Raw genomic sequence first — 27,526 nt, forward strand, 5'->3', positions numbered from 1 at the left:
TTTCACGATGAGACCTAGCCTCTTGCCTACATGCTTAGAAAAAAGGGTCCCCAAAGTTTTTTTTTTAGCTGTCCCCATAGGATAATCATTTTTGGTTCCAGGGAGAACCCATTTTTTGTTCCAGGTAGAACCCTTTCAGGTTCCATGTAGAACCCTCTGGAAAAGGTCCCACATAGAACCCAAAAGGGTTCTACCTGGAATCAAAAGGGGTTCTTCAAAGGGTTCTCCTATGGGGACAGCTGAAGAACCCTTTTAGGTTCTAGCTAGCACCATTTTTTTCTAAGAGTGTACAAATAGCTTTTGACTTCGGCAATATTTATTCACAGCTTTGCAAACAATTGTAGTCATTTTTACTCTCTTGTGTGATGATGTCTTGGTGAAGTAGGGGAAATACGTGTATTAAAACATTTGTGTGCAGTAACGACCTTGCAGCCCTTCGGATATGGGCTAGTAACACTTGTGCTGTCTAGATGAGCTGGTGTGAAGACTGCAAACAGGGTCTGTTATTAATCCCATTTTACATGCTTTACTTGACACCGGTGGATACTTCATAGCTATTTTAATATATTTTACATTATTTTGAATATCATACATTATTTTTAATCATATTGAGTCGAGTCTTAAGGATTTGATAATCACAGAATATGGCCTTTGCTTTATCACTGACATTATTGCCTGATTTATATATAACTTCACCAATCTTCATGGTTATGTTCAAATCTTCCGTGATGAAGGAGAAACCAAAAGTGAGCAGGCGTTGATATCAAAAGAAAGAGCAGAGCCTATTCATCCTCTTTGACATATGCTAATAGATTATTATAATAATTTGTTGCTGTTCACGTGGACAAGGGAAGAGGAAGACATTAGTACCACACAAATACAACAACAATACATTATCTTAGAGGGTGAAATAGCTGAAACAACATGTCCTAGTGCTGTATTTACAAAGCTGAATATTACATTTTGGTCATGTACAATGTGCCAAGCATAATGTGCTATGTCTAACTTGGATGAACATAAATTGCAGAATTTTCACATCAAATTATGGACAGTGAAGGATAGAGAGAATTTATTCAGAAAAAATGTAGCAAATACAAATAACCCATCTCCCTAATGATGCTGCCTTGTAAATCTGTGAAGAGTTGAACACAGTGCAGACTGTATGGTTCTCTCTCTGGAATCATCGACAGATGCTTGCACATAATTATGTTGTCACTGCTTGTTATTTGGAAGAGGGAAGCTGCACTGACAGCTAGGTCTATGATTTTTTTTTATTTGATATGTTTACTCACTTGTTAATAAAGCAATGTGGACAGCGAGCTAAGGACGCTGACTTTAGCTCTTGGGAGCCCATTGTATGCCCACCTTGAGGGGAACAGCTTGTGTACCTAACCTGGGCCAGCTTGTTGTTCCATGTGAGCTGTGACGGCTGTGGCAGGTATGTTTGGAGGGAACATAGGAGGAAATATAAAAAAATCGAAGAGGAGGAGGAGGAAGATGGATATGGATCGAGAGGGAGAAGCAGCAGGCTGATTACGAGGTGTCAAAATTGCCAGGAGCAAAAAGGTGAAAGCAATCAGGGGTGAGAAGAGTGCAGCATTCGTGAGGGGCAACTAATTATCCATCTCATTTGTGGAGAGCAGCATTTGAGGCAGCGCTAGCCCGCTGAACGGTGACAGATTGGTGCGGAGGAGAGGGGAGGTGTTAGAACAATGGAGCCCAGCTCACAATCATTACTGCATGCTAATCAGGAGTGCTGCTGTACCGCCATTCTGAGCTGTACAGAGTTCAGGGATAAATAGGAAGTCACCAGCTTCAGGGGACTTCAGTCAATTCCAACTGGAGGAGAGAAGGGGGGGGGGACATATTTGTTCTGGCACCAGTTCTGCCAGCCAATGAATAAGCCAAAAGGTCCTAGACAGCAAGTGGCCTGTATCACCACATCTCTGTATTCTAACCGACTTAGAAAAGGAATCTGCAGATTGTACATCTGAAGTTTTTATTTTTATTATTCAACTATCAAACTAATATAACTTGAACGAGGGATTTCTATGATCACATTGTAGCATCTGCGGTTCATTTTTGTTGTTGTAAATTATTCGCTTCCTTTGACAATAGCTGCTATTGAAATGGAACTGCTAGTGCGCGTGTTCTTTTACATTGTATGATATATCTTGACTCCAAATACAATTCTATAATCATTGACATTTTCATAATTACTAAAGGAATTGCTCTAGTGGCAGACTTACAGTACATAGTGTTTAGAGTAAGGTATACTATATGCAATACACTGTCATGACATTACTCAAGGGCTATCACGCCTGCTATATTGGGGTGGAATGTACACCAAGCTTGAAGCAAAGACAACATGGCCCTAGCGAGAACACTTGTCAATCTCTTAACAGATTTAACACATCACAATCACTGAAGAGTACTACTGTACCGTACTGCTTACCAGAACATCTGAAGAAAAAAGAAAAKAAAATGTTTGTTAGAAAAGAAAGACAGATTCTAGAATTTGTATGTAGTGTTAATTAACAGGAAGTTTGATCAACCCTTTTACTTACCACCAACATTTGGGAAGTTGAACTAGTAGACTGCTGCATTGTTTACAATGGCTTCTTTCTCTGGCTTTTCTTATTTACAGACATAGACAGACCCACCAGGTTGGAAATGCTATGACTCAGACAGGTGCAAATGTGTTCCTACTGCTTTTAGTGCAAGGTAAAAAAGCAAACCTTCCTCGTACTGAAGATTATTCTACGATATTCTACAGTTAACACATAATGTGATCTTCAAAGGCCTTGCCTGCTAGTTTTGGAATAATTCGTTTGATTCTTTGTATAATCTCTTATCCATTTTCTTCTAGATGTGTTTACCTTTCCCCATTTTTAAATCTTGTGTGCTGTTTGCAACAACAACAAAAAAGCCTACAGTCTAGATGCCTGTTTACACATGCCCAGCCAGTGTAATAAGACCACCTGGCCAGAACAGTGTCGCAACATCAACGTCATGCAAACAATTAACAACTCATGAAAGAACCATATTCAGTTATCTGCGGGCTGGTCACAATGTCACTTTGGACTGCCAAATCTCCTGGCATAGTGAACTCAAAGTATCACCTCGCAGTTTTCATGCCATGGGCTGAGCTGCATCTTGCTGCTTGTTTCTAAGTTACCCGTGTCAGATGACATGTGTTGAAGCCATTGTTGCCTTTGGAAAGTCTCGGAACGGCCCCTCTCTCCGTGATGTGTTTGTTTCGGGTGCTGATTTGAGAGCCCTGATTTCTGGAGAACAGATTTGGCAGTCACAGCAAGTGATGACAAGAGGCAGTGGTGAGATCGCACCCAGAACCCCAAAGGAGCCTCCCGTTTCAGGGGACCTGGAGGCTGGATATGTACACGGTTCGCAGAGATAGTGGTCAATGTGAGTTTGATAATGTCATTGTCTGATACATTTTTCAAACCTATTAACAGTTCCAAAAAATATGACCCTTATTGACATGGTGTTGAGTGGGCCTCATACAGTAACATCTCATGGCTGTGTTTTAGAAGGATTATCATGAGCCTAATTGCAGAATTGTTGGTAGATAGCCATTTCTTGTCTTGCATTATGGTTGTGAGATTGAAAGCCGTAGCCTACAAGAAATTCCTCATCTTTCGATGGCCCTCGGTTGCATCGATGTAGATTGTTTTTCACTATAACACATGGGGGCGGGTTGGAGCGGGGGGGGGGGGGGGGGGTAGTGGAATAAACTTGCATTTCAAGGGTTAAGGCAGCATGAAAGAATCCATTCTCGGTTTAATGACCTAGCCTCGCTGGGCGAGGACGACAGGGAACATGCTCTTGACTTTTACTGAATTTGCCAATTAACACCTTCAATAACAGGCTGCCTCTGAACATCACCAATGCTGGGAGGAGGAGCAACTCACATGCACTTTGTTTTCATCCTTTTGATCTTGTTATTTTTAGGGACTAGAAATCCGGCATGTAATAACGAATAATCATTTGCCAACACCAATTATCCTTCTTTTGTAGAATCTTTTGTAGAATCTTGCCGCCAAGGTATCTTTGTATTAACTGTCATGACGAACCTGCCATTCGTTGATGAGATCTTCAGGAATTGACTATCAGACTGGTAATATTGGAAATGCTGTCTTTTTTCATGTGCCATATGAATCCTTATGCACTTCCTGGACATTCTATTTTTGCACTTGCCCATATGGCCATGTTCAGCTCCAGTTAGAACAACCACTTTGGTATCAGATACACTGCTGCTCTGTAATTATTTATTATTTTTTGTTTAACATAGAGATAAAGAAATAACCATCTGAGTCTCACCATTCTCTTGATTTCTATGTCCTAAAATCCAGACTCTTCCTTTGGATGAAGTATCCATTCTACTCCACCCCTTACGTTTCACACGTTTATCAGCCTTACAAACAACACTCGTATAGGTGTGAATATCCAAGCCCCTGGTGAAAATCACAGTGGGCACTCCTTTGTTTTCCTCTGAGTCCCTCTGCAGGTAGAGGGCCCTCTGCTTTCAGCCTGTAATGATGGCGGCAAATAAAAAACACAGAAACACCTTTGTCTATGTGTAAGGTGGACATCCTCACACCAGCTACTGGCCTAATGAATGAAAACCCCTAAAGATGGACTGTAATTGAAAAAGGTGCTTGCATACCGCTGTAAATGTAGTGAATCCTTCTAGTTGAGCCGCCACAATCACACCATAACACTTGGTTTCACAATTCATTAGCAGGTATTTTAACAATATGTAATAATTAAAAGACAGCTAAATAACTGATGCCAGTTCACACCATAAGGAAAGGTGGAGGGATCTATGTAATGATGTTAACAAAGTGAGGTGGAGAAGGACTTGGTGGAGAGCACTTTTAGGTGTGAGCTGTGTACAGTTACGTTGACAAAGGCCTGTCTTAACACTTTGTCAACATAACAGCTTTAAATGCCGTAAACACATGAATCAACTTCAATAGCAGCAGAAACCTTTCCTTGGGAACACATGCTAACCAGGTTATTAGATCAGAACGTTCTTCTCCTTCTGATGACCATCCTGTTGTCCTGTTTTTAAGTACACAAACCCTGCAATAGAGGTCTACACACGAATCCATTTATTTATTCGGTGTTAAGAAACCATCTGGCTTTGGTAGAACTGAGTCATTCTGGCAGGCTACCTCCCTTACTGACACCTCATTGAATTAGTGGGAGGATGATGGCTTCATTAATGCCCAGTCTCTTTGCTCTGCCACTCAGACTGGTCTGAACATTATTGCATCCCTGTGGAACATCCATCTCTCACTTCACTATTTRTTTTTGACAAAGTGTGCTTAGTTAATTCACCTGGAGTCTTTGTTACGATGGTAATCTTGCTTCTTGTTTTAACAGTGTTGGATAGTGAGAGATAGCACTTTTTGCGTTCTCTTTGTCAAAGTTGTGAAAATGGCAACCCATATGTAATGCTCCTGCTTGCTGTTATCCCTGCCAATTCCCCATGGATCAGTGGATCTTGTGCCAATGTTCACACTCTCTCTTTGTCTGTGTGATTAGATTGAACATCATGGATATTTATATATTTCTTGCTTTTTATCTCTTTCATGGTTGATCTTATGTTTAGTAGTAGTTGGAATTTGAGTCATTGCCAATCTATGTCTTTACCGTTTTAGATGATCCAGAATATATGCAGGTTATATTTTCCTCTATTTTAAATCAGCGCAAGACAAATTGGCTGCATATTTTTTTCACACCTTTCTCTATCTGGGGAGAGCAAGCGCAATTATCTCCCGTCATACCTGAGACAACAACCTGCAAAGTGCTCCCAGTGCCCCGATCTGTAAGTTAGGGACCCTGCTCTGTCATTGCATCGAGAAGAGATGTGTTTTTGTTTTCTTCTTCTCTCGTTGTTCGTCTCTGTGGTTTTTGCATTTACACAACCCATAGGATTACATAAGATCGAACAAAATGTGGGTGTCTTATAGGCCAGCCTTCTTCAAACAAATATGCTAGCTACTGTTTTACACAATACAAGCATGCTGATCATGTTCCATATAGAACTGGCAGTCGAACCATGATTTTAGATCAACAGATGGCCGATAGATTGATCTAAATATGTGTAGCATAGAACTGCTTGGATTTGGAGCAATTTCAAGTTGTGATACTACTCCCTGATCTATGGGACAATCTCAATGTCCCTGTGTGTGTCATGATCTTGCCCAGAAACATTATAGCTCCACAACAGACCAGAGCTACTCTGCCATGTCTGTAGAGACCTGCACTGGTAGATCCCTGTGTAGCTGCAGTATTAAACCACACTCCCTAGTTCTCAGAGGGAAAAAGCGACTGTTGAATATTTGAAGGAAATATTGGATTTTTGATTTAAGGACATAGATTTAGATGTATAAAAAACGGGGTTTGACTCTAGGCTACCAGAGACAATACAGTAAGATGTTATTATTCACCCTTTGGGACATCGAATGCTGTTCAGTGACATCGTTACATTTCTCAGGAATGTGCAGCTTTACAGATGTTTTTTGTTTTCTATAGTTCTGGCTATCTCACACTCATTTGTGTAAGTCTTCCTACATATGCCCCACTGAGGAACACTGCCACGCAAGTCACATCACCTCACTTGCAGTAATTGAGAGGTCAACATTTGAAAAGACCATAAGCATTTCTGAGAGGGAACCTTTACTAGGCATTCTATAGTTTGAAGATTAAGGAACCTCATCATTATTACTCAATTGTTTTTTTTAAATGTAGAGCTGCCGAATCAGGTAGGACTTGATATTGAAGCGGATAAACGTTGCCGTATAACTGCTCAGATGCTCGCTGAGCTAAGCTAAGCATCGATCCATCTGGCTCAGAAGACACTGTCATGTCACCTCCGTGTTTAAGTGTTATCTTGTCAGGTTCCAATGATCTCCCTGTCAGATTCAGGACGTCACGGAGACATCTGTTGTCATCTGTTACTGCAGTGCATCATTATAGAATAGTATACATCAGCTTAGTTTTGTATAATTGTGAATAGGTATAATAAGTGTGTTTTTGTCTGTATCTGTGTATTGCGTTGCGTTGTATTGCATTGTATTTTATTGCATTGTATTGTCATGTTTTAGAGAAGGATAGAAAGCACATCTTATGAGGATTAGCTCAATCTATTTCAGTTACAATAATTGTCCATTCTGCTCCCTTCAACAGTTGTTATACACTTCTTCGAATACCTTTGATGTAGAAAGAAAAAAAAAACATTAAAAAATGAATGTGAACAAAGGCTCAGCAGCAGAGCAACACAGTGCAAATTGCTTGATGATGGATTCCTTAGTCCCACTGCTGATTTAATTGATCCTTAAAGGGTGGATATCCAGTCTCGGGTGCTGAAAGGCTACAAACTGTCTCAGTCATGGTGTGGTAACAGTGTGAAAAATTGAAAGCAAGTTCTTCCACTGCTAATGTACATCCTGCTTAATGTAAGCACACCTTCTGTAATCCACTCGCAGCGCTCATTCTCATGTTTTCCATCAGGCATGTTGTAAAAAACATCTCTAAATGTCCTTTGTTCGTTTTTTTCCCCCACCCTACATTTTTCATCATACCCACCTGCTCAATTTATAAAATATTGCTGCAGGTGCCCGGTCATTTACGGATTGGCACAGCTCCTCGTAAGTCCTTCTTGTGCTGCAGGCCTGAGATGGTGCTGGTGACTGGCTATCAAAGCCATTTTGGTTGTAACTGCAGGCTGTCTGGAGACCATACTAACAGCTAGCAGAGGTTCTTGTCGGAGCATGCAGGTGGTGCCATGGTGATGGCGGAGCCCTTCCAGAGTGTATATCTACCAGGTATGCTTCTATTCCTCACCTTCGCCCTTTGACCTCTCATGTCCACATGAGAGGCAATGTGACACGGTCTAATTCTGTATTATTTACTCTATGCAATGGTTCATTTGTAACATGTAACTTAAACATAGTGATTTTTACTTGAGAGAAATCCAATGCTATGTTGATCCTTCAGTTTCAGGACATCTAGTTGATTCAATGTCAAAACAATTTGACATTTCATCAGCCTACATTACTGTCATAGTTTGGTTTTTAAACCAGCACCCAAGAAGATGAAGATATTACTGTTTTTTTCACCTGTGGCTGTTTGTTATAGGGAAGAGACGTGAGTCAGTCTGCCAATCATGTCACATTACTTTCCTCTCAACTTAGAGCGTAGTTTCTCCCTGTACAATTCAGAAATGATCATTAACCTTTCCTTTGGTTTCCTCCCTCGCCTGGTTGCCTCTCCTTTCTACTTGGTTCCTGGCCCCATATGCCACTTTCCTGTTTCCTGTCTGCAGACAGCAGGGAGTATAGCTCTATTGTCACCTTCACAGAGCTGTCTGTGAATGTGAGAGGCAATTCCATTTCACTTTGCCATGGGGAGGAGGAAAGAGTGAGACGCACTATACAGCACACAGAAATTGGCTGAGGGCTACCTCTCACAGTTGAATGGCAAGGACACTGTTTGTCTGCTTCTATTGCTTTGCTTCTTTTTTTACTATTATCAAATGTATTGTGTGTAGGCCTAAAGAGCCGGCGCAGATATTCTTCCTGAAGTTTGGAATTACTCCAAGGGTTAAGCATATCATGTTTGGTTGTTGCGTGAACACCTCGTTGTTAACTTCACTTAGAGATGGGGTCCTGAAGTATTAATGGCCATAAACCGATGATATTGCGCTGCTGTGAAGCTGTGCTAAACATATTGAAGATGTCTCTAATGCTTTCACTCTCGAGCGTTCACTCAGCCATTTTGTGCAGTGACTGTGTGGCTGTGTTATTTCTGGCTATGCTTTTTGGGGTTGGATACCAGCTTTTATCAGTCACTATTTCTTTGACAGAGAGGGACTCGGACTGTATTGCTCCAGGATAAATTCAACATGAGTTAAAGCGATAATCTGTGGGCCTCTCTTTTCACACTGCATTCCCAATGAGCCGTGTGTTGGCCAGCTGTTGTTGCTTGCTACTTTAATTAAGACGACAATCGGCTGTTTGCTCCCATTTTCAAAAATATCATCTCTTCGGCACTTTGCCTGAGAATTGTGTATTTTCTGATTGTACACGTAATATATATCTCGGTGTTACGCAATATCCACTCATTTGCTGTGAATATGATTGTTTTTGTCACAAAATATATAAATGATTGTCATTTTCAGGAGAAAAAAAAAGCCAACATTCAGTTGAAAAATAGAAAAATTATTGTTTCACTATATACTACTGGTTTCACTATCACAAAGCAAATGTTATTACAATTTGATTTGAGCTATGTGTTATCCACAGCCTCTTTGCAGATATTGGGGTTGTAGCATTGTCGCTTCTACTTGCATGCTTGTTTTGATCTATTAGAAGGACAATGCTGAGGATACTGGAGGTTTTTCTTCATCATTTGATTTAGGCCCAGTGCATAGAAACTCTCTGGGGAGGCTGAAGGGAAATTTGCACACTTCATGGCATGGGTACTCTTAAAATGAAATTGATGTTTTATAAATAATTTCAACGTTACAAACATCAGCCCCACAATCTCAGCGATTCAGTGATATTCATTTGGCATAAGTCAGTTTAATTTCCTTATGCTTTTCATCAGAAATGGCTTAAAAAGTATGGCTTAAAAAGTAGAGTTAGCCTGAATGTTTTATGCCACTAGGGACAGTAGCCAATGTTCTTCACTTGTAGACGTCTGACCGTGCATGGCAGCAGAAATAACACAGTTCAGTAAAAAAAATTAAGAGACTAGCAACAAACTGAACAGTTGATAACAGGTCACTAGCAGGTGATAAAATACATTTTAGTTGGAACATTAGCCCTTTTCTACACTACACTCCTAGCCCGATAATCCTTTATAATACACATTAGTGATTTAGCTTGGCAAAGCACATGTAGAAAATCCTATAGCGTTGAAATGAATATCGTACTAGCTTACTATAGTGCTCTTTGGTAAATGCATCTCTTTTTTTTTTAACAACATTGCTGATTTTCCTGAGTTCATATGTGTCAGTAATTCCACAGCTGTTAATTTGTGCTCCAGTCCTAGAGCTTGAGTTCGAACACGGGGACATCTGGAGATCCGGACGCTCAGCGCCTGTTTATTTTCCACAACCGAAAGGAAAAATTCCACAGCTTTATTCATTAATACTCTATTCATTTTCCACGGTTAAAAATATGAATAATATTTTTTTGCACACATGCACAGCTTTACATGCTGATCACAACATACTGATATGATGAAGAAGTGTTCAAATGTGGTAATTGTAATGCAGTCTCAAGATATTTGAGAGGGTTATAGAAACAAACAACTGGACTTAATTCCACTTGACCTCTGTCTTTTTCAGTGCCACATAAATAAGAAAGTGTAAAAGGATGATCTCATACTAACTTTGCCTTTGACAATGCACTGAAAACGTTAAGTCTCTTATTAGTTTCAAGATTCCAGATGCAAGGGTTTGCAAGCTTGTAATAACAGCTTGGCGACCAGGGTTTCATTTTAGTTTGGAGTCCAAAGTATTCAAAGAGACACCTTATTTCATCTACCCTTTTATCAAACTCACTGACAGCCAGGTTAAGGTTTGTGGTCAAGAATCGGAGGGATCTCTGACTCGAGGACCTAAAAGAACATCAATAATGATGGCTATAGGAGTGCACTTCTGGGGATGACATGGCCGAGTGTCTCACTGTGTCTCTGGCAGAGGGAGGAGAGGGAGGAGAGGGAGGAGAGGGAGGAGAGGGAGGAGAGGGAGGAGAGGGAGGATGGCTAATAAGGGTTTAAAAGCCACAACTGTCCACCTGGCCCCTTAGCAGACCACCTGCTGTCTTTTTCCTAAAGTGCACCCTGATTCTTTCTGACAGTGGGAGATCTGTGGTTGCAGGAGACCACAGGGGCCAACAGTTATGTTAGCATCAAACAAACAAAGGCTTAAGACAAATTAGTCAGACTAATTAAAGTTAAGGGGGAATTTATTTGCTTCCTCTTTTTTATTAAAATGGAAGAGAAAAATATACATATTTTAACTTGATTTATTGATGGAAATTCCAATGTGAAGTCTGGCAAACAACATATAAATAACTTAAAGGGCATCTTAAATGCATTCCCATAAAATGTTTAGTGCCACTGTAATATAAGCCACTACCTGTCATGAATCACAAATAACCTTGGCTCTATCTTCTTAGTTCAGCTCAGTGAGCTTCATTCCTTATTATTGGCCTGACAGGGAAATGTTTACCCATCCGACAAGAGAGATGCCATTTCATAGTCACAAAAAGCAATTGTATCTGACTGGGGCAGCACACTCTGTCCCCATATCCTTGCTGGCTATCATTTTTTTTGTCATTTTGTGTGCTATGATCACATCATTGATGTGACAGTGCCGGGCATTAGGTAAAGTCCCTGAGCTGGTGCTCACTTTCAGGCTTTTTCTCTCCTTGTCATCCACATTGATTAGATTAGACCCAGGTGGCAAACATTGTTCCTTGGGACAACATGGAAAAGGAGGATGATACCGTTCTTAAAGAAATTATACCTTTGACTAAACATTCAGAGTAAAATGTTAGAAAGATGTTAGCATTATGTATTTGAATCTTTATAATTGTTTGAATGAGACCATTTAAAAAGAAACCTGACTACCAGCCATAAGCAGATCTGTTGGTGCGGTGGACTCTGACTGTAAATAACATTTAGTTTGTTTTTATCCTTACATTGATGCCAACATGATGTTTTTCGGACATAAACCATAGTTGAATGAGCTGTCCATATGCCGACAGGTAAAGTTTCTTACAAAATATAAAAAATTGTTTTTATCAAATAGGCACTATTGTTATTTTATATCTGCCATTATAATCCATTTCAAGAATGCTTATGGTTACAATGGATTACATTTTCATTATGTCATATTATTTCATATTGTTTTCATATAGTCTGGTCAGTGGCTGGTGTGTGCCAAGCATAAGGTATAGTCCCTCCCAAACCTGCACAATGACCTCCTGAGGGACTGTCTGGCCGTGGTATGGATAATCAGCCGGGTCTCTCTGTGGTTATGGCCACTAGCTGGGCTAATAAGAGCAAAGTACTGAGGCTAATAACAAACAAATGGGAATAGAGCATGGGGAGAAAACAAAGTACGGTGCTGCTGCATCATGGATGACTCAACAATTGTCTGAATCTAAAAAAGCAAGCCCAGTTTGCTTATTAAAGGAAAACTCCACCCAAATACTATCTTTCAAAATACAGAAATCGTATCAAATCATGCGCCGAATACAACAGGTGTAGTAGACCTTACAGTGAAATGCTTACTTACAAGCCCTTAACCAACAATGCAATTTTAGTTAAGAAAAGTATTTACTAAATAAACTAAAGTAAAAAATAAAAGAGCAACAATAAAATAACAATAACGAGGCTATATACAGGGAGTACCGGTACCGAGTCAGTGGTACAGGTTAGTCCAGGTAATTGAGGTAATAGGTACATGTAGGTAGGGGTAAAGTGACTATGCATAAATAATGGATAATAAACAGAGAGTCAGAGCAGCGTAAAAAAAGGGGGTTGTCATTTGATTAGCTGTTCAGCAGTTTTATGGCTAGGGGGTAGAAGCTGTTAAGAAGTCTTTTGGACCTAGACTTTGCACTCCCGTACCGCTTGCCGTGTTGTAGCAGAGAGAAAAGTCTATGACTAGGGTGGCTGGAGTCTTTGGCAATTTTTAGGGCCTTCCTCTGACACCACCTGGTATAGAGGTCCTGGATGGCAGGAAGCTTGGCCCCAGTGATGTACTGGGCCGTACGCACTACCATCTGTAGCGCCTTGCGGTTGGAGGCCTAGTAGTTGCCATACTAAGCGGTGATGCAACCAGTCAGGATGCTGTCGAAGGTGCAGCTGTATTTCTTTTTGAGGAGCTGGGGACCATTGTCAAATATTTTCAGTCTCCTGAGGGGGAATAGGCATTGTCGTGCCCTCTTCACGACTGTCTTGCTGTGTTTGGACCATGATAGTTTGTTGGTGATGTGGACACCAAGGAACTTGAAGCTCTCAACCTGCTCCACTACAGCCCTGTCGAATAGAATGGGGGCGTGCTCGGCCCTCCTTTTCCTGTAGTCCACGATCATCTCCTTTGTCTTGATCACGTTGAGAGAGAGGTTGTTGTCCTGGCACCACACTTCCAGGTATCTGATCTCCTCCCTATGGGCTGTCACATCATTGTCGGTGATCAGGCCTACCATCATTGTGTCGTCAGCAAACTTAATGGTGATGTTGGAGTCGTGCTTGACTACACAGACATGGGTGAACAGGGAGTACAGTAGGGGACTAAGCACGCACCCCTGAGGGGCCCCCGTGTTGAGGATCAGCGTGGCAGATGTGTTGTTGCCTGCCCTTACCACCTGGGGGCTTGGTGTTCTTCGGCACAGGGCCTATGGTGGTCTGCTTAAAACATGTAGGTATTACAAACTCGGCCAGGGACAGGTTGAAAATGTCAGTTGAGACACTTGCCAGTTGGTTAGTGCATGCTCGGAGTACACGTCCTGGTAATCCGTCTGGCCCTGCGGCCTTGTGAATGTTGACCTGTGTCATGGAAATTCTAATCAATAATGAGGAGAAACAAGGTCAATCACCAATCAGGATATTACTTTATTAAAAACGTATTAATAACATTGATTAATTATTGAAATAATGAAGCTTGTCGACAACCCAYCCGTAGGTGATTCGTTGAGAAGCCCAACTCGCGGATTTGAGCCACAGCATTTTATAGCAAAGTTCATCTTCCTGGATGTTCATGACAAACAACAGATGTATGGAATGGGTCACAAGGTTAAGATTCGTATGGAAGATACTAATAATTCACAGCAAAAAGCATCTGCTGTAAAGACTTCTCATTGTGTAGAAACTAGGGTCTGGCCCTGAGCCATCTCTCCCTGGTACCTTTCAGTCAGGCACAAACACATGCTATGGAATGTTGTCTTGATCACCAATCCATCGTAAATCCACAGTCAGTGTTACATCTCCTAGAGGCCCACTTACAGTTCACACAGACACAATAGAGTTATAAGAACCCTCTATTCTGTTGCTTAAAACAACAATTTGATGCAATAATAGTATTATAACATAATCTTGTAATTTCTGTTCTGACAACTGTTTAAAGGTCTTATTCACATTGGCTACGGCGAGCGTGATCACACAGTCGTCCAGAATAGCTGGTAATCTCATGCATTCTTCATTGTTGCTTGCCTTAAAGCATGCATAGAAGTCATTTAGCACGTCTGGTAGGCTTGTGTCACTGGGAAACACGCAGCTGGGCTTCCCTTTGTAGTTCGTAATAGTTTGCAAGCCCTGCCACATCCGATGAGCGTCAGAGCCGGTGTAGTAGGATTTAATCTTAGTCCTGTATTTACGCTTTGCCTGTTTGATGGTTTGTCTGAGGGCACAGCGGGATTTCTTATAAGCATCCCGGTTAGAGTCTCGCTCCTTGAAAGCAGCAGCTCTACCCTTTAGATCAGTGTGGATGCTGCCTGTAATCCATGGCTTCTGGTTGGGGTATGTACGTACGGTCACTGTGGGGACAACGTCATTGATGCACTTATTGCTGAAGCCGGTGACTGACAGCTCAGCATCTGCGTCATCTGACAACTTCTGTATTGAGCGAGTCACTGGTACTTCCTGCTTTAGTTTTTGCTTGTAAACAGGAATCAGGAGGATAGAATTATGGTCAGATTTTCCAAATGGAGGGCGAGGGAGAGCTTTGTATGTGTCTCTGTGTGTGGAGTAAAGGTGGTCTAGAATTGTTTTCCCTCTTGTTGCACATGTAACATGCTGGTAAAATTAGGTAAAACAAATTTAAGTTTCCCTGCATTAAAGTCCCCGGCCACTAGGAGCGCCACTTCTGGATGTGCATTTTCTTGTTTGCTTATGGCTTTATACAGCTCGTTGAGTGCGGTCTTAGTGCCAGCATCGGTTTGTGGTGGGTAAATAGACAGCTACGAAAAATATAGATGAAAACTATCTTGGTAAATAGTGTGGTTTACAGCTTATCATGAGATACTCTACCTCAGGCGAGCGCAACTTCAAGACTTCCTTAATATTTGATTTTGCACACCAGCTGTTATTGACAAATAGACATAGACCGCCACCCTTTGTCTTACCAGATGCAGCTGTTCTGTCTTGCCGATGCATGGAAAAAATAGCCAACTGTTTATTATCCATATCGTCATTCATGCCACGACTCGGTGAAACATAAGATATTACAGTTTCTAATGCCCTGTTGGTAGGATAGTCTTTAATGGAGCTCATCCAGTTTATTCTCCAATGATTGCACGTTGGCTAATAGGACGAATGTTAGAGACGGGTTACCCACACGCCGACGAATTCCTGTATCGGCGTCTTCTCTTCATGTGAATGGCGGGGATTTGGGCTGGGTCGGGTATATGGAGTAAATCCTTCGTGTCCAACTTGTTAAAAAAAAAAATCTTTGTCCAGTTCGAGGTGAGTAATCGCTGTTCTGATATCCAGAAGCTCTTTTCGGTCATAAGAGACGGTGGCAGAACCATTATGTACAAAATAAGTTACAAACAACGCAAAATATTGGTTAGGAGCCCGTAAAACGGCAGCCATCTCCTCCGGCACCATTTTTCTCTATGCATCCCCTTATGATGCATTTTGGATCATATAATGTTGCATTTTGCATCAGGGGCGATTTCTATATTTTGAAAGTTACATATCTTGAAAACTTGATTGTTGACAAGCAAAACATTTTGTGACTATGTCAACAATGGATGAATGAAACAAACACCAAAATATTTTGGGGTGGAATTGTCCTTTAAAGATCAGTGATGGAAGTTAACCATAATCAAGTAATGAGGAAGAGAATACTTGCGCCAGTTCCTGGTTAGAGGCACAGGCAAGCCCATGCTTGTACGTTTCACAGGAATAGGATCCTGGACCCTATTGCTGTAATGACCTCTCTTGTTAGCCTCATAGATGCACAGCTCTTCATTAGAATACAAAGCCTTTAGCCTCTACTGGAAACCCCACTATCAGAGATGGGGCTTGTTCTGCACCATTCAATTTGGCTTGTTTAAGTTTCTAACACACACATTATGCAACTTCATTGAAACAGAATGCAACATGTATGTATGTTCAGTATACTGATGCTTTATGATTTATTTCAAGCTTGGCTGTTTTCCCCCTGAAATACAATGTCGATGACTCAAGAAAACAGGGAAGTTGTATACATCAAAAGTATTGTGTTTAATTTACTTCAGTCAAACTTTATTGATTGCCGCCAATACGCCATTTCAGTTATTAGTAGCACATCCTCTCACTTTCACTAGTCAACTGCCTTGGCTTGTAGCAATGGTATTGAACCATGCAGCTCCACAGCACTCCTTCTGATTGGTCACATTGTGTTTCCCCACCTATCATGTAAGAGAGAAGAGAAATGCATTTGCTGAACTTGCTAGAACTTGCAAGAGTACCAAGGACCTACCAAAAGCTTCACTGTACCATTGTGATAGAGATGCTGGGATCACCCAGCACTAAAAAAATGTTATCAGTTGGTTGTGCTGATCCCTTTGAGTTAAATGTAATGTCAAAATGTACATTTCCACCTAARTAGACATACCCAAAAGTAATTATTTATCATGGGCCATAAACAATACCTAGTTATGGGCGGCAGGTAGCCAAGAGGTTGGGAACGTTGGGCCCGTAGCTGAGCCGACTAGGTGATACAGTTGAAGTCGGAAGTTTACATATACTTAGGTTGGAGTCATTAAAACTAGTTTTTCAACCACTCCACAAATKTCTTGTTAACAAACTATAGTTTTGGCAAGTCGGTTAGGACATCTATTTTGTGCATGACACAAGTAATTTTTCCAACAATTGTTTACAGACGGATTATTTCATTTATAATTCACTGTATCACAATTCCACTGGGTCAGAAGTTTACATACACTAAGTTGACTGTGCCTTTAAACAGCTTGGAAAATTCTATGCTTCTGCTAGGCTAATTGACATAATTTGAGTCAATTGGAGGTGTACCTGTGGATGTATTTAAAATGAGATATGCAAATCAATCCCAGAACAACAGCAAAGGACTTTGTGAAGATGCTGGAGGAAACGGGTACAAGTTTCTATATCCACAGTAAAACAAGTCATATATCGACATAACCTGAAAGGCCGCTCAGCAAGGAAGAAGCGACTGCTCCAAAACCACCATAAAAAAAGACAGACTATGGTTTGCAACAACTCATGGGGACAAAGATCGTACTTTTTGGAGAAATGTCCTCTGGTCAGATGGAAAAAAAATAGAACTGTTTGGCCATAATGACCATCRTTATGTTAGGAGGAAAAAGGGGGAGGCTTGCAAGCCGAAGAACACCATCCCAACCGTGAAGCACGGGGGTGGCAGCATCATGTTGTTTGGGTGCTTTGCTGCAGGAGGGACTGGTGCACTTCACAAAATAGATGGCATCATGAGGATGGAAAATTATGTGAATATATTAAAGCAACATCTCAAGACATCAGTCAGGAAGTTAAAGCTTGGTCGCAAATGGGACTTCCAAATGGACAATGACCCCAAGCATACTTCCAAAGTTGTGGCAAAATGGCTTAAGGACAGCAAAGTCAAGATATTGGAGTGGCCATCACAAAGCCCTGACCTCAATCCCATAGAAAATTTGTGGGCAGAACAGAAAAAGCGTGTGCGAGCAAGGAGGCCTAGAAACCTGTCTCAGTTACACCAGCTCTGTCTGGAGGATTGGGCCAAAATTCACCTAACTTATTGTGGGAAGCTTGTGGAAGGCTACCCAAAAAGTTAAACAATTTAAAGGCAATGCTACCAAATACTAATTGAGTATATGTAAACTTCTGACCCTGGGATTAACTAGGATTAAATGTCAGGAATTGTAAAAAAAAAAACGGAGTTTAAATGTATTTGGCTAAGGTGTATGTAAATTTCCGACTTCAACTGTAAATCTGTTGATGTGCCCTTGAGCAAAGCTCCTGTAAATTGCCCTGGATAAGAGTGTCTGCTAAATGACTTAAATGTAATGCTTATACTGCCAGAAATATTAAAATCGCACCTTTCTAGTAAAAATAGTTAAATTGCTCACTTTTGAGGACACAAGCTTAAATACACAGTATAAAATATATGATGAAAATATGAAAACACATATAATTTTTTCCCTTTTCAACAAAAGTGGTCTTGAAATGAATGAAGTGGTTTCAATATATAGTAACAATCAAATTATAAACTACTTATTTCATCTTTCTTATAACAGTAAAATAAATATGATCATACTTAGTGACTGTACAAAAGTGTCCCCATTTAATTTAATTGATGACATAAAATGTTCTGTCCAGCATCCCCAGACGCCATTTTTTAAAATAAAAATGTAATAACTAGCTAGGCAAGTCAGTTAAGAACAAATTCTTATTTACAATGACGGCCTACCGGGGAACAGTCGGTTAACTGCCTTGTTCAGGGGAAGAACAACAGGTTTTGTTTACCTTGTTATCTCGGGAATTATGATCCAGCAACCTTTCGGTTACTAGCCCAACGCTCTAACCACTAAGCTACCTGCCGCTCCAGCATTCAAATGCCTGCCAACTCATTATAACTTCAGCTTTAAGCACTATGTGATTTCATCCCTCTGTGACGAAGAGAAAGTGGAATTGTTTCAATTCTACAAAATGATGTTGTATTTTTTCATATATAGAGCTCTAAATCCAACTGAGTACATCCAAGCTAGATGATGCTGCTATTGCTGCAATTGCTAGGCTCTCCATTTCAAATGCCTCATATGCCTTATTGTAAACGGAGCCGCAAGGGTCACCGCCAGAGGAAGTCGATCCTTTGTCTGGATAGGCCAGAAAATGTGACATGTCGCTCTCTATGCAAATATTTATCATGGTGTGAGATTTCACATACTGTATCTCAGACGAGAGCAGAGAGCGTCATGCGAAGCGGGACAACCAGAGCTTTCACTGAGTGCACGGCAATTGATGTTGCGTCACTCACAGAGTGCTCTGTACACAAAAATGTCAGTCGGAACCCGTCCAGAACCGCTCAAAATCTCCTAAATAGATAACTTAATGTTTAAGATTAATAGACAACTGTGAACACTCTAAATCTAGCTGTTGAGAAGGAAATTATGTCAGCCAAACAGCAAACAAATATCAGTGTTGATATGGAGCTTTAACGTTTTTGATTTATTTATCCCCTTCAATACATTATTAATCGCCTGAGTTTCCAAAGAGGCATTTAAATACAAAATATTGGTCTACATCTCACATTTGGATAACCTATAATGTATTTCAGTCAATAAGTAAATAGTTGGAGTTTTGCCAGCCTTGTAAAGCAAGACACAGCATCGTCTTGGCTCAGTCTGGACCACAACGTTCAGGTTGGATTTTGTCCAATGACGCTGTCACACTGCCCATGCACATCAATGAAGCTCTCATACGGATAAACAGTCAAAATGATGAGATGAAATCGACCTTTAATGCAGAAATATTTTTAGAGGAATATCAGATTTTCCCTTTTTCCCTGTGTATTATTAATTAGGCCTATAACTGCTGATCAAACAATGAAACTCAAGAGTCCACTCGTTTAATAATAGCAGTGCTATGCTATAACATCATTGAACAAAAAGATTTTATACATTTGTTAAAATTCTGAAATTTCAAAATGACTTTCATAACGTTATTTTATTGGTGTTTATTCCCCATTCTTGCAGATTTTGATGGTGTTTTTATTTTATTTGTCATTGCACTCACTGTTATGAGTGCTCTGATTCATAACTTTGGACCAGTATAATGAAATATTTACCTGCCTTGAGACTCATAAACACATTTCAGAGGAACGGCATGATTTCACGCTATCACAAACATTTTAAAGCATGAAGTGCACTGCCTGTCATTGCCTGTCACTTTTGGTATGTTCATAATATATTTGTGTTTCTCCGGTAGACATACTTTGCCACTCTTACCAGATGAATAGGTAAATAACGCATATTTCCCATAATAATGTCGAAATCTACAGGGGAAAAACGTAACTATGATTCCGGCCTATTTTTGTTGATATTTGTATGAGCATGTGGCAATGCATCATTAAGATAATAAACAATTAACATTGGTGTGATATCTACACAAATATATCACATAAAGTAAAATGTTATCAAATAAGGACTGGCTGATTGTCTCTGCAAGCAAATAGGGTTTATGGGCAAAGCCCTCATGATTATCCTAATTAAGTGCTGTCTAATTAAATTATTGTCTTGAGCTAACCAATAGCAATAGTTGTTTCATTAGCAATGCATGATGAGTGATGAATAGCAAATCCTTCCTGATTGCAGGATAGTGTCAATTGGCTCATTTGCTCTTACTCAAGGTGACTGAAAACATAGGAAGGCGATTTTTTTGCGTGTGTTATATAGAGTTAGGAGTGGACAAAAGCTTGCGATTCCATATATGTTGCGTTAATAGTGTTGAGAGCTATGCAGCTCGAGAATTGCACTAGTGGGCTCTCCAAGAAATGTCTGAATGTGGGCAGTGGCTACCCAAGCTCCGATGGATCTGAGCTCTCCTTGCAGGACCATCCTATTATATCTGCTAATGACAACCTGGAGAGAAGTTCAACTCTGAAAAAAAATTCCAGGGGGATGACGAACCAGTCAGAGGCAGACAATTTCCCCGACTCCAAGGACGCATCAGGGGACGTCCAGAGAGGCAAACTCTCTCCTGATCTTCACGGAGTCTCTGAAATTCGTCATAATTTCGATGGATCTACAGGAGAAAGGTATACCCTTTCGCAATCTAGCCAACCACAGTCAGTCTCAGCAACTCCAAGTACTATGTTCCCCTATCCGAGTCAACATGGACCAGCGCACCCGGCTTTTTCTATCGGGAGCCCGAGTCATTATTTGGCCCACCATCCAGTCATCACTAATGGAGCGTACAATAGTCTTCTCACCAACAGCTCTCCGCAAGGCTACCCAACCGCGGGTTACCCATACGCACAACAGTATGGACACACTTATCAAGGAGGGGCGTTCTACCAGTTTTCCTCGGCGCAAGCTGGGCTGCTGCCTGGGAAAGCGCAGGTGTATCTGTGCAACAGGGCCCTGTGGCTGAAGTTTCACAGACATCAAACAGAGATGATAATCACCAAACAAGGACGGTAGGTTTCCTCAGCTACATTAATTTTAATCACAAGTTTGGTATAGCTTGTGAAGTAACACGCATGAGTCCGATTTGTTTTAAATAAGGAAGGGCATTGCAATTGTAATTCGTTTAATATATTGCCATTATTATAAATTACAATTAAAACATTTGAACTGACTATGTTTTTCTTCAATTGTTTCAGTAATATTTTCAAATTGGGTAAATCACCAAATGTTGGACAGGGTCTATTATGCAGGACATTTACACCGATCTTGACCAAATATTATTTACATATTTTTAATTATTACCCGCAGACGAATGTTCCCCTTTTTGAGTTTCAACATTTCCGGTCTGGATCCGACGGCGCACTACAACATATTTGTGGATGTTATTCTTGCTGATCCAAATCACTGGCGATTCCAAGGTGGCAAGTGGGTACCATGTGGCAAAGCGGACACCAATGTGACAGGTAGGCCTACGTTCCTCTACATCTCTGTGAACAATACAGTGATGATAATGGTTGATAATTAAGAGTAGTTTATATTATCAAAAGAAGAATCATCTTCAATTGATTCTGCCGTTCCAAGAAGAATCATCTTCAATTGATTCTGCCGTTCCAAGCTAACACGCAACATTAGGCTAATACAATCAAAACATGATATCATCGAATTAATGTAATTGAAAATCAATATTGTGATGTGTATGATATTTTGTAAAAACAACGCATTTCAATGTAGGCTAAGTAATTTCTTTGTTTTTTTTACAGGAAACAGGGTGTACATGCACCCTGACTCCCCAAACACCGGTGCGCACTGGATGCGCCAAGAAATCTCATTTGGAAAGCTGAAATTAACGAACAATAAAGGAGGCTCAAACAACACCGGACAGGTCAGCTACGACCTTGTTTTAAAAACGTAAAATATTATGATCAGCGACATTCAAAGACCCTGAATTAACTATTGAGCGGTGTGCATGGAGAGAGTTTGTTGCGCACACCGTATGCAGTTATTACACAATATTTATTAGGTCTTTCTCCAATGATACATCACCGTCAAATAATAGTTTTCATAAAATGTCATAAAAACGAAAGCCTTACCCTGTCTTCAGTTTGGGTCATTTAGCCTACATCATGGCTTATTGGCTCCAAATGTAGGTCGAAATTGACAGTGGTCATGGAATCTCTTCCTTACTTGTATACCTCCAGATGGTGGTTCTACAATCGCTTCACAAGTATCAGCCCAGGCTCCATGTGGTGGAAGTCAACGAAGACGGAACCGAGGACTCCAGCCAACCTGGAAGAGTACAGACGTTCACCTTCCCAGAGACACAGTTCATCGCAGTCACAGCTTACCAGAATACCGATGTAAGAAAATCGGATTGATGATAATTCCATTCGTTAAGTATTCTAGTGTTGTTGCCTTTCGAAAGACACATTTCGTTTGGCATATTCGGATTTGCAACGTAATTAGGAATAAACAACTACGTGCACCTATTCCTAACATCTGCTTACTTGTTTTTGTGTGCAGATTACCCAGCTAAAAATCGACCACAATCCATTTGCTAAAGGATTTCGGGACAACTATGACACGTAAGACCATTTGCCATTTGTTCTTGATCCCTTCTCATTATGAAACAGTTTGTTTCGTTTGGTTCTTATTCTCTCGGGCAATACAAATGATAGCGTTTATGTAAATGAAGTGTAGCATAGGCTACCTCGTAATTATTTTGCTCATGTTCAATTGAAATGTAAAGAAATGTAACTGTCAGGAAAAATTTATTTTGTGTCCTCGTTGATCAAAATGTAAATGTTCTTGAATATTAATGGGGACACATTTGATCATACCCACTAGGCACACACTCGTTCAATCAACGTTGTTTCCATGTATTTCAACGAAATTATGTTGAACCAACGTGGACTAGAAGTTTAATTGACGTCTGTACCCAGTGGGTAAGCATTATATTTTGGAGTAGGCCTTTGTACAATCCAATATAATTACYACATTATAAAATGGTGACAATTTTATCACGACATTTATTTGCTAATGTCCCCTCCCCCAAAACATAGTTTATTCAGCATTTTTATCAAATGAGTCATGAACAAAGTTTGTTCCATTCTTGCACATCACATTGGCAGTGACAACCTTAGCCCATGGTGATTCATAATTTGTTTGTCTGTTTCTTCCTCGTCTTTTCAGTGTCTACACAGGTTGCGACATTGACCGGTTAACACCATCACCGGGTGACTCGCCTCGCTCTCAGATCATGCCTGGTGCGAGATATGCCATGGCTGGTTCTTTCCTACAGGACCAATTTGTCAGCAGTTATGCCAAATCTCGCTTTCACCCTGGCGTAGGGACTGGACCTGGCACGGACCGCAGCGTCCCACTTAGTAACAGCTTGCTATCCCCGCAACAAACCGAAGAGCCCACAGTTGCATCCCCGCAGCGATGGTTTGTCAACCCTGCCAATAACCGACTGGACTTTGCCGCCTCGCCATACGATGCTGCCGCGGCTGCTGATTTTGCCGGTAACGCGGCCACCCTGCTGTCCTACGCAGCAGCTGGAGTAAAGACACTTCCACTGCCCACTACAGGGTGCTCAAACAGACCTCTAGGTTACTATGCCGACCCTTCCGGCTGGGGCACACACACACCACCCCAGTACTGCAGTAAGTCTAGCTCTGTGCTCTCTTGCTGGCCAACAAATTCTGTTAGCAGAACAGGCACGTCCAACTACCTGGTTGATAACGCGGACACCATCCCAACAGAAASGTCACCCATCGGAGGGTCTAACGAGGCAAAACCAAAAGACTTATCCGAATCCAGCTGGATAGAGACGCCGTCTTCAATCAAGTCGATTGATTCAAGTGATTCTGGTATCTTTGAGCAAGCTAAACGGAGAAGAATTTCACCGTCTGCCACACCGGTTTCGGAAACAGTGTCCCCGTTGAAATCTGAGATCTTGCCTCCAAAGAGAGTGTGAGAAAAATTGCGTCAAGGACATTGGTTACTATAGTTCTATCCACACAGTTAGACAACCACAAAACGGGGGGGGGGGGGGGGGGTGTTCTATTTAGATTAATCTATCTTTATATGCAACTGATAATATCCAACTGATAGGCCGATCAGTTGTAATGGACCAATATTGAACCAATATTGACGAACGATTAGAAAATGTCGGCTTGTAGCGCATAGGCCTACTGGGGAAATTTAGGCGACATTTACAGTTAACATTATAAGTTTGCTATCTAATAGCTGAAGGCCTACATACAGTAACCTATTTCATTTAAACTAGTTTTAATCAACAGCTATTGTCTATTGTAATTATGAAAATGATGTACATAATAAGCTATTTAACCATTTTGTCATATTGTGAAATGATTGTAAACTATTGAATTGATTTGTAAGAATTTGAAGGATAGAAATAGTTGTTAGTTGTGTTTTAAAAASGCACATCGTAGGCCTATGATATAGTCAAGTGATCTCATACAATGTGATAAAAAAAAAAACGATTGAGAGAGGTCTATGATGGCTATTTCGTTGTGTAACAGAGTGAGATCTGAGTACACGTAGCCTAATTATTTATGTTCCCATTGTAGTACTCTATGCCCTCTATGTTCAATCACAGTGTCAGTAGAAAACATTCAGATGTTAGACATTTGAGGACACAGCCATTTGATCAAACTCAAAATAAGACAGACATTCATTATAGGTGTGGTAATAAACGTTATACATGTTAATATAGTGTCATTTTTACTACATTAATAAGAGAAAAAACATGGAATTTTCAAGTCTTTCTCTGACCATCCATACTTTTTTATAGATTGTGTTTTATGTGGAAGCTTCTGTATCTGCTGTAATGTGCTTCATTGCAATAAACGATATAAAAGCTAATTACCTGGAGCAAGAAGCTATCATCCTTCTAAATCCAAACTAGCCTATGCATGTACCAATGATGAAATGATGAATTTCTGTGGCTCAAGTTCATATTGATTGGCCTGCAGGTCACCGGTATAAAACAGCAGGGACCATAGCCTAACCAGGTTCGTACAGAGGGGGGTGGAGATGCTGGACCACTTTCCCAAAAGGTGCAAAATTATGCGGAAATGCAAGGTAATATAAAGTAATATAGATAGAGGCTATATGTGATCTATGTTATGTATTCATTGTATTTTTAACTCAAATGTATAGCCTATTGATGGAGAGAGATAGATGTGTGTGTGTATATATATATATATATATAGTACCAGTAAAAATTTGGGATACCTACTCATTCCAGGGTTTTTCTTTATTTTTACTATTTTCTAAATTGTAAAATAATAATGAAGACATCAAAGCTATGAAATAACACATGGAATCATGAAGTAACCAAAAAAGTGTGAAACAAATCAAAATATATTTTAAATTTGAGATTCTTCAAAGTAGCCACCTTTTGCCTTGATGACAGCTTTGCACACTCTTGGCATTCTATCAACCAGCTTCATGAGGTAGTCACCTGGAATGCATTTCAATTAACAGGTGTGCCTTGTCAAAAGTTAATTTGTGGAATTTCTTTCCTTTTTAATGCGTTTGAGCCAATCACTTATGTTGTGACAAGGTAGGGGTGGTATACAGAAGATAGCCCTATTTGCTAAAAGACCAAGTCCATATTATAGCAAGAACAGCGCAAATAAGCAAAGAGAAACGACAGTCCATAATTTCTTTAAGACATGAAGATCAGTCAATCCGGAAAATGTCAAGAACTTTGAAAGTTTCTTCAAGTGCAGTTGCAAAAACCATCAAGCACAATGATGAAACTGGCTCCCATGAGGACCGCCACAGGAAAGGAAGACCCAGAGTTACCTTTGCTGCAGAGGAAAAGTTAATTAGAGTTAAYTATACCTCAGAAATTGCAGCCCAAATAAATGCTTCACAGAGTTCAAGTAACAGACACATCCCATCATCAACTGTTCAGAGGAGTTTGCGCTTAGTGGGACTATCATTTGTTTTTCAACAGGACAATGACCCAACACGCCTTCAGGCTGTGTAAGGGCTATTTGACCAAGAAGGAGAGTGATGGAGTGCCGCATCAGATGACCTGGCCTCCACAATCACCCAACTTCAACCCAATTGAGATGAATTGGAATGAGTTGGACCACAGAGTGAAGGAAAAGTGCTCAGCATATGTGGGAACTCCGTCAAGACTGTTGGAAAAGCATTCCAGGTGAAGTTGGTTGAGAGAATACCAAGAGTGTGCAAAGCTGTAATCAAGGCAAAGGGTGGTTACTTTGAAGAATCTAAAATCTATTTTTATTTGCTTAACACTTTTGGTTACTACATGTTTCCATATGTGTTATTTCATAGTTTTGATGTCTTCGCTATAATACTACAATGTAGAAAATGGTACAAATTAAGAAAAACCCTTGAATGAGTAGGTGTGTCCAAACTATATACAGTTGAAGTCGTAAGTTTACATACACTTAGGTTGGAGTCATTAAAACTAGTTTTTCAACCACTCCACAACTTTCTTGTTAACAAACTATAGTTTTGGCAAGTAAGTCATTTTTCCAACAATTATTAACAGACAGATTATTTCACTGATAATTCACTGTATCACAATTCCTGTGGGTCAGACGTTTACATACACTAAGTTGACTGTGCCTTTAAACAGCTTTAATATAGAAAATGATGTCATGGCTTTAGAAGCTTCTGATAGGCTAATTGACATAATTTGAGTCAATTGGAGGTGTACCTGTGGATGTATTTCAAGGCCTACCTTCAAACTCAGTGCCTCTTTGCTTGACATCATGGGAAAATCAAAAGAAATCAGCCAAGACCTCAGAAAAAAAATTGTGGACCTCCACAAGTCTGGTTCATCCTTAGGAGCAATTTCCAAAAGCCTGAAGGTACCACGTTCATCTGTACAAACAATAGTACGCAAGTATAAACACCATGGGACCACGCAGCCGTCATACCGCTCAGGAAGGAGACGCATTCTGTCTCTATAGATAAACTTACTTTGGTGCGAAAAGTGCAAATCAATCCCAGAACAACAGCAAAGGACCTTGTGAAGATGCTGGAGGAAACAGATACAAAAGTATCTACAGTTGGGCAAAAAAGTATTTAGTCAGCCACCAATTGTGCAAGTTCTTCCACTTAAAAAGATGAGAGAGGCCTGTAATTTTCATCATAGGTACACTTCAACTATGACAGACAAAATGAGAAAATAAAATCCAGAAAATCACATTGTAGGATTTTTAATGAATTTATTTGCAAATTATGGTGGAAAATAAGTATTCTTCTTGGGTATGATGCTACAAGCATGACACATCTGTATTTGAGTAGTTTCTCCCATT

The 27,526-nt window shown here is 40.4% G+C and overlaps 1 protein-coding gene across 1 annotated transcript; it reads left to right on the plus strand.

Annotated features, from left to right (window-relative positions):
* Positions 1 to 20,389: 20,389 nt before the first annotated feature.
* LOC111959361 (T-box brain protein 1-like) lies at positions 20,390 to 25,085 on the plus strand. Its single transcript, XM_023980866.2, has 6 exons — positions 20,390 to 21,208; positions 21,507 to 21,661; positions 21,959 to 22,080; positions 22,397 to 22,555; positions 22,719 to 22,780; positions 23,388 to 25,085. Exons 1-6 carry the CDS (start codon positions 20,526 to 20,528, stop codon positions 24,172 to 24,174), a joined length of 1,968 nt encoding a protein of 655 aa, XP_023836634.1. The 5' UTR covers positions 20,390 to 20,525; the 3' UTR covers positions 24,175 to 25,085.
* Positions 25,086 to 27,526: the final 2,441 nt, after the last annotated feature.

The sequence above is a fragment of the Salvelinus sp. IW2-2015 genome, linkage group LG36, assembly GCF_002910315.2.
Source record: "Salvelinus sp. IW2-2015 linkage group LG36, ASM291031v2, whole genome shotgun sequence".
NCBI lineage: Eukaryota > Metazoa > Chordata > Actinopteri > Salmoniformes > Salmonidae > Salvelinus > Salvelinus sp. IW2-2015.